This window comes from Leptidea sinapis, chromosome 19 (assembly GCF_905404315.1).
Source record: "Leptidea sinapis chromosome 19, ilLepSina1.1, whole genome shotgun sequence".
Classification (NCBI taxonomy): Eukaryota; Metazoa; Arthropoda; class Insecta; order Lepidoptera; family Pieridae; genus Leptidea; species Leptidea sinapis.
In genome coordinates, this window is record NC_066283.1 from 13,476,481 (window position 1) to 13,485,651 (window position 9,171).

At 32.9% G+C, this 9,171-nt stretch overlaps 1 protein-coding gene across 1 annotated transcript in view; it reads left to right on the plus strand.

Annotated features, from left to right (window-relative positions):
• Positions 1–3,876, plus strand: part of LOC126969835 (class A basic helix-loop-helix protein 15-like) — a 47,774-nt gene extending 43,898 nt beyond the window's left edge. The window contains exon 5 of the mRNA XM_050815406.1: positions 32–3,876. Within this exon, the coding sequence (XP_050671363.1) occupies positions 32–152 (121 nt within the window). The 3' untranslated portion in view covers positions 153–3,876. The remainder of the gene's footprint in view (positions 1–31) is intronic.
• The last annotated feature ends 5,295 nt before the right edge of the window (positions 3,877–9,171 follow it).

Genomic DNA, 9,171 nt, shown 5'->3' on the forward strand with positions numbered 1-9,171 from the left:
TATTTATTGATTTGTTTTATTATAATTACAGATTTAACAGTGAGGACGACAACGTGGAGCCAGTATTCGTGATACCTCGAGATCAGGAACAGAACAACAATGTGCCAATTGAACGTGATGAAGAAGATCTAACGCCGAACGTGTGCCGTTGACGCCGAAACAAACGATAATTCACGCGCAAACTTAGCGAATCCAACAGACCCACAAATGCTCATCGCATTTGTAACCGTAATCTGATAAATATATTATAATCATTAACTTAGATATCTATGTTGTGTGTTTATCAATGTGTAGCGCACACTAGAACAAAACATTGTTGAATTTCTTCTAGTCTATATTTTAACGGCTTAACTTTAAATCTATGGTCTGATAAATTACGAAACTTGAGCCTACGGATTTTTCTCTCATAGCTGCGATTTCAACGGCGTCTTCACGCATTTGCATAAAAAATACCTTAAAAGACCGTTCTATATAAGGTTGTTATTGCTATGTCATCGCTGTGAGTCTGAAAAGGAGCTTAGTTAGATAGTAACCCTTGTATAAATAAGGTCTTGCCCATACAAAAATATCCCCTGCGAGGTACCTATGCATGCATTTTAAATAATAGTCAATCTTATATTTTCTCGGTGGTCTTTATTAATTATATTTTATTAATATTAACTAGTTGACCTTATTATAGTGAATACACGCGTCGCCATGAAATGGATTGTATTTGAGTTTGAGCGCGACGTAAGCATGTTTTAGTGTTATTAGACAGAAACCTCTTTGGTCATCAATCTTATCTTTTTGCGTCTTTGTCCGCAGTGTACTATTAAATGGTAGACTTTGTAAGAATTTACTTGTAGCGACCTGGCGCTTCTATAAAGAACTAGTTAATACAAATATTTAAAAATGGTTTCTAGCTAGTATTAGAGAGCAAAACTTAACATTATAGATGATTGTATACAGAACTATAGTAACAGCTTTCAGTCTTGTAATTTAACTGTGAGCAGTGCCGGGATAATTCTTTCAAAGAGCCATTGAACTTTATAGGAAGTAGTCGGTTACCGAGTGTCTTCACGACGTTTCACGTTTTCGTGACATCAAGTAAATTAAATATACTATCTTAAAAAGTATCACTCAAAAAAATACGTTCGCGCGGGCCCGTAGCTATTGCTACGTGGTTAATCCGGCCCTGACTGTGAGATACTTCTATTATAAAAATATGATGAGGTCCATAATTTAAAATATTTACAGTATGCAGTATGCACAATAAAATTAATTACTCACACTGGCTCTCAGTGGGGTCACATGTTAAGCAGCTCTATTTGCCCAGATCCTGTCAACTTACTCTACCTTATTCCAGTTAAATGACACATGAAGTCTTTCATAGACGCTCTCTAATTGTTAGAAGACCACAGCACATCTCCACATTCATTGTGGAATGTTGACCTTTGTCACCACTCCTATCCAACCCTACATAACCAAACCGCCTCAAGAAATAAAATATTTAAAAAGAAAATAAAAATTTAAATCTACTGGGTCAATTATTCAAAAATTTCGTCCGGTATACTTATCTTTTTTAATTTACATTTGCATTAAAAAGTAATGTTAATTAATATCAGATTTAGTTTAGTTAGTTTTCATATCAGGTACTATCCGAATTTATTCAAATATTTTTGTTTTAATGTAAAAATCAAGCATAAAAACAAATATGTAACTCTGTAACGTTTTGTGATTTTCATTTTTCAACACGTTAAGCTTTCAAACCAGCCAGCTCTCTACGAAAAATGCGATCGTATGAAACGTGGAGTCATTGATAGATTGGCAGATGACGGCTATAATCTTGTAAAAAACGAAGATAGCCGGAATCCACTACATGTTAAGTAATTGTTCGCATTCAAACTTAGCCGGATTATAGTTCGTCGCCAAATACTTATTACTATTTCAAACTTTTGTGAAATCTTACTGCACGTTTCATACTAGACTTTGAAATTTTTACTCAGGCAGTCCCGCCTCTTACCTAGTATTTACATCCTCTTTGGTTCGAACCATAGAATTGGTAGAGAATAGACCTAGGCAGCCGAGGGAGTGACTTATAGAGAACATGCGGCGCTTAGTTTTCTCTTTCTAGAGTAGATACAAATTACTGTATTTCATACGCATTGAACATCGGATGAATTCTGGTATTACTTTTTATGAATTGTATGTTCTATAAATATACGTATACGCGTGACAGGGTATTTAACCAGTAGTAAAATAATTCCATTTGATATTCACCAAGTCAGTGAGTTTGGGAACTAATGCTTACTGTATAAGAATTGTTTTAATCTAATGTCATCATAGTGTCTTTCTATGGACTGTGGACCTTCAATTCGGCATAGAAAGTAGCTATCACTTTATGCTATAGCGGTATACCCTGTCTAGAGTACTAGTACTAGTACCGCTACTATATACCACTGGACTGGCGGCTGTCAAACTGCTTTTGTGCCTGTTTGATATTCGCCATTTTGGCGCTGTCTAGCGAGAGTCTGCGGAACTAAAACTAGTGATGACAATCTTAGCAAACATCGATAGATGGTGGGAAACTACAAAAAAAATGTGTACTTTATTACGTTGATTCTTGAAGTATAAATAACACGGAAAACGAACGGATCAATTCAAAATGCAAAAATACTTCAGATTAGTACTTCAAATAGGTAGGCACAAAAAATTTGCTGTCAAACATATGGAACAGCCTGTTCAGTGGTATTTATACAGGTCAGTGCTCGTGCCATACCTAAAGAAAATGACGGGTATTGACCGCAGTCCCCTACTCTATGCTTCTATTTTTATGGCCCGGCCCTATCTCAATGTTCTAGTAAAAAACTATTTCATGCACCTTGTGGTATATTTGCTAGATATTCGATCTCTCTTTTGGTGCCAATTAGAATAATCATAATTAATTATAGGTACTTAATAGATTTTAACCTATAAATTAACATAAGTATGTACCAAAAGATGTGTTACCTTATGCGTATCTGTACAAACAAAATATAATATAATATATATCTACACAGAAATGATACAAGTTTAACTTACTGTAAAATATTATGCAACCTTACGAATTATAAAAAAAAAACAATTTTAAGATTTATTTTTTCCAAATATACCTATTATATAAAAAATTACCTATCTAACATATTTCAAGAGTCAATTTAAAAAAAACCTTATTTATGTATTTTTATATGTATTTTTTTAACGTACTAATGTTATAAAATAAAAATAAATATTTTCCACTACAAAAATAATTACCTACTCTACATTGAAATTCAAATACCTATTAATCAAAATTATTTTTAATGAAACGCGTGGACCCGTAAAAATAAATATCAACAAGTATTTCAAAATACCTGATCGTCATAAAAAATGTGGATGTTGATCCTGAAATTGTATTTTAATTGATTTTATTATTGTTGGAATATTATTTACATGAATTCCTATAATTGGAATAGGTCTTACTTAAATCTATTGCATTTGATTGGTCTAATCAGCAGCTGTTTACTTATTAACAAAATATATTATTTTGTATTCGTTTATTACAACTCTTATCCCTTTAAATTATTGTACTTAAGTATTATTTAGGAAATTATTGAAATGTAATCTCATTTAAAGTTACCATAGGTAAGATTTCCTGTTGCTATTTTTGGATATTTATTTTGCTATGCATTTTATTAGTTTACTTGAGTATAAATATTTTGTTATAAAAAATTATTAGTAGATAGTTGAATGTTGTAGAATACCTAGTTGTTGTGATATATTAAAAATATAATATGTGTTATATGTGTACTTTAGCTGTAACGACGACACGGCTACTACCGACAAGTGTTTAAATGAATTAAATATAATGTGAAGCAAGTTGGAGTTTTATTGTTGGCATTGGCTGGTATCTTCAGCTCTAATAATTTGGCGTTTCCCGTAAGTTTCTATCATCAACTACGTACATACAAAATGGCGACACAAATATACATGTGGGCACGGACTAGTAAAAAAATAAGGACTCCGTATCACGGAGGTAGGCGGCCATTATGAGATTTGTCCTCGTCTGTGACCGATCAGTTTGTATCTCAATAAAATATTATAAAAATGCCATCGTGCGTTGTGATAAAGTGTAATAACGATACTATATAAGTATTTGTCATTATGATTATTTCTTCTTCTTGAGGTGCCATCTCCTACCGGAGGTCGGCTATCATTAGTGCTATTTTTATTTTTGACACAGCAGCTCGGAACAGGGATCCTGTGCTAAGGTTGAACCATGTCCGGAGATTTTTAAGCCACGAAGTACGCCGTCTTCCGGGAGGACGCTTTCCCTGGATTTTCCCTTGCATGATGAGTTGGAGTGATATGATTATTTAAGGGAGAAAAAAATTGTGTAACTAGTATCCCCCGTAACCGCACACTCACTAGCATAACGGTGCTTCACTTGCTAATATCACAGCGCGGAGTCCTTCTTTTTTTACTCGTCCGTGCATGTGGGTTGTCTTTAGTACATTAAAACCAAAGCCAAATATTTTTGTTTATGGCTGGGAGCCAAGCCAGCGGCCTTGAGGAATAGAGCGGAGCTAGGTTACCTCTCTGGCACATGATCGCAATAGTTTTAATTCAGAATTAGAAATATTTTTAATTTATTACAAATATAATACAGTTTTCTTTACAAAAATAACAGAACTATGTCATGTTAAATAGTATTGGTAAACAATTAATAATTTTTAATACAATTTTTTATCTAGATTGAATAATTAACATGGCTCCAACTGTAAAAGTTAGGGGTACATTTTTTTCGCAATGTCTATTAAAGATGGAAATGTAAAAAAAAAAATATATAATAAATAACATTCTTCTCGTATTGTGTAGACATATAATTATTTTTTGTAAAAATAAAAGCTTCATATAAAGTGTTATGAAATGGTTTCAATTATGCGCTATTTTGGCGATTTCTTGGGATAGAGGCCTTAAGTAGGCTTATAAAAACTCATTTGAATCGTCAATTATATTTTTTGCACTGCCTCAGCAAGAAACTCAACATTTGCTCTTTTAAAACCATTAAATATGAAAACTTAAATATGAATACATGCGAAAAAAGCCATTGTAATCATAGAAGTAGAAAATAAAACAGAAGCAGTCTCTTTCTTTCGATAAGTGCTTATCAGTTGCTGTTATACCAAACATAAACATCATTATTAATCTATTAAAAACAATTATTTCGTCGTATTGCCACTACTCATAGAATATCATAGAAATCTTTGTGTTATCAGTATTATGAAGCAACCGGTCTTTTTATTCATTGAAAAGGATTTCAAACGAGCGTTTAGGTCATCTGATGTTACGTGAGCATCAGAGGAATCACAGGAGGTACGCGCTCTTTTGAATTTACCCATGTTGTATCGTTCCGGAACCACCGCTCAAAGAAGCTTACTCCACAGCTTAGCCGACCGTGGTAGAAAGGTAGATGATTTCCCGAAAGATACCTGCATGTCTCGTGTATATGGCAACGTCAGTATTGTCATCTGTATGGCATTGCATGTTGGGAGGCGTCCAAAATTTGATTGATATGCAGAAAAAACAGAGATAATTTGTAATATTTTAATGTGATAACCCTCACTTCTGGGATTATATTGTTTAGATTTGCAAGAGCGACATCTCAAGTCAATTTCCAAATATGCAAATATTGGGGGCTATCAATAGTTAAGTAGATGACGCCACAACCTGAGAGTTGAACAAAGCATACAAGATTTTATTAACGATACGTCACTCGAATGGTTGGCTCAGTTGGAAAGAGCGCTCGCACGAAACATAGAATTTTGGTATCGGTTTTATTTGTGTAGTGAAAGAAATAGCAAACAGGTGCGTTTTTCAAATCAAAGTTTTCATCACGAAAGCGTTTAATCCAAAATCGCACGGTGCGTTCATTAGCAGTGCGCTCTTCAAACACAACATTGATATTGCGAGTTGTATCTGCTGCGTTAGTTCCGCGTTGGAACTGGTATTCAAAAATCACTTGAATTTTCGAAGTATCCATCTGTCTTCTCAAAGCTGATTAAAAAAAAACAACTGAAAGGCGATAATCGAATGTTGCACATTAAAAAAAATAACTATATAGGTACCATATCAAAGAGTTTGACTCAAAAATCTCAAACCAAGATGGATCTATGTTAATTCGAAGTAACTTTTACAGTAAAACGCCAATTTTTAGTTTAACCCCTATTATCTAATACATAAAATTCTCGTGTCGCGGTGTTTTTACCAATCTCCTCCGAAACGGCTTGACCGATTTATGGAATTTTATATGAATATTCAGTATGTAGAGGTCAAATCAGAAATGCGGAGATTAGTAGGAGAGCCAAAGTCACTGACATAGCCCAAATGATTGCGAAAGAAAGAATTGCATTAGAAAGAAAAAAAGATTGCTGAAGTGGCAGTGGGCAGGGCACATAGTTCGATGGATAGATGGCCAGTGTTGGTAAGCCCCTCACAAGATGGACTGGAGCACTGCCCTCAAACAAGACAGAATTGGATTCAGAAATTTTATTAGGATTGCATTAGTAAATTTCATGCCATCACTCCAGCACAGCAATTTTTTTTGTAAAAGGAGGACAAACGAGCGTACGGGTCATCTTTCTTCTGCTCACGAGCAGGCATTATCTTGCAACACCAAAGGAATCACAGGAACGTTGCCCGCTTTTAAGAAAGGTGTACGCGCTTTCTTTTTGTTAGGTGTTAAGGAGATTTCTAACTACTTGTAATTTATATTCTTCTTTAATGTATTTTCATTGGATATCAAAGGCAAAGAGTAGTCAATGCATTACTGAAGTTTCTTCTTTTTTTCTACTTTTCCAGTAGTGAAAAAAAATGCGGTCCCTTCCGATAAAAGTTTACAATTTTATCCATCATTAATGGATACAATATAGTTAATAAGTTTCAAAAAAATTAACAACACCTACTTGTTAAAAACATGTACGTAATACTGGTTTGAACGCTGTCAATGTATGAGACTGGATCAAACATGTCATCTAAACCGATAAGTAACGCAGATGTGTTTTATGTTTTTGACTTGTTGGCAACACAGTGTGAATGAAAGTATTTCAGACAATATTTATTGTTTAGAACAAATAATTATGTTTTGTCAAGTATTTTACAAGTTTTGTATAAAACTAATGTTTACCATGTTTCTTGGTGTAAACGAGGGCTTATGAATATATTATGTTTATTGGAGAACTGCAAGGAAATACAACACATTCTTTACATGTAGTAATTTTATAAAATCACATTCATAAAATACACAATAATTAAAACAACGAAACAATAGTAAACAAACAAAAATGTTAATAAGCAATATGACCTTTAAATATTTCAATGTGTGAGTAGTGAATAAAATAAAACAAGAAAAAAACAATAATCATGCATAACAACATTAAAACTAGAAAAGGCAATTTCTAAGTGGTGAACATTTTTAAAAATTGTCACATAAAAGATGAAGTCGATTGTTGGAAAATAGAAAAAAAACCCTCTTCTCAAAATACGTAGTTGTATGTAATGACTTTTCTATTTACAGGGGTGACCGAGCGTAACAGCGCTATTTTGGTTGATGACCTTTTAAATTCTTTTAAAGCTTGCATAATAAAACCTAACTATTTCAGTGATTTGTTCATTATGTTATCTAAATGTGGTAAGCATAAATTTTAATTTTGTATCAAAAATGATCTCGAGGTCACCGATTTAGTTGAGTTTCTCTAGAACATTCCCGTTTATACTGTATGCAAAGTTGACATTTTTTACTTTTCTGCTAAACGTGATAATGTAACATTTTAAATGATTTAATTTTTAATTAAATTAAATTAAATCTTGTTTTTTTTTTATAAAGTCATTGATGTCTTCTATTCTTTTACATATTTTAAGACCATGACAATATTTGAAACACTCAACTTCATCATTTAGAAAAAGCCCAAACAATATCGGGCGAAGTGTGCAGCCCTGTGGTACTCCCGAAGTCCAATAAACGTTCGTGACAATATAACCCAAGTTTATCAAGCAATTTTCAAGCCCCTTCTCAGGTGTCAATGGTAATCTAATAAGATTACCATTGACACCGCAGCTGCTATGATTTTTCAATAAAATATGGTGATCTATAACGTCAAATATTTTGGTCAATTCTATATAAAGTCTATTTGTTCAGAATTAATCGATAGATTCTCTGTCATTGCTGATTTCATGTAAGCACCAGACAAATCAACAACCCAATTTTTTATAAAAGAATGACAATATACAATAAAAATATACAATGAATGACAATTTTCTTATAATATTTTGGTCTCTAATTAAATTAATTTAATCTTAAATTAAATTAATAAAATTTCTGATTATGAGTTCTATTTATCAGAAAATACCCTGTCAAATTCCAAATATTATGTTGTATGGTTCTGACATCAGATCCTTACAATTACCCAATATCATAGGGAAACATTTATATCAATGATTTAATATTTATTTTTAAAGAAAATTGTTACTTGCAGTGAGTTTGTTCTCCCTAGTTCCAAAATTCTTACTAACAGTCGGTAGCATAGGATACTAATACGCATTTCCCAACAATTGACGTTCGATCGCGCTACAGGAATACCCATATTTCCCTAAGCGAAACGGAACTTCATCACAGTCGGAACTGAACAGTCAATTTTAACTTTTTGACATTAGGTCGCTTCGATCCTTTCTATCCTTGTCTCGTTTTGTTACGTGACCTAACGTAGGTATGTTTGACCTTGCTACTTTAAGTTTTTTTTAAAGGCCTAAATATGCTTAGCCTTATCGCGTGGTAATCTTTTTCTCCCCAATACTGCGTTAAAGATTATCCAAAATAATTTACTTTTAAATTTAATACTTTTTAAATTTGTGATAATGTGTATGTGATAATTTTTAAGTTTGTACGCACGCAAGAAGTTTATGCCAAACAATATGTAATTGTGCAATTATATCTTTGGCGTGACACAACGAAAATCGATTAAAAATATTTAAATTGAATGAGATTGAAATGAACAACTTGATGTTTTTAAACAATAAGGAATGTAAAGTATCAATGGCTTATTAAGGCAACCTATGAGCATAAAGACTTGCATCCCATGCCAATAAATAAATAAAAAGTAAACATACCTATAGACT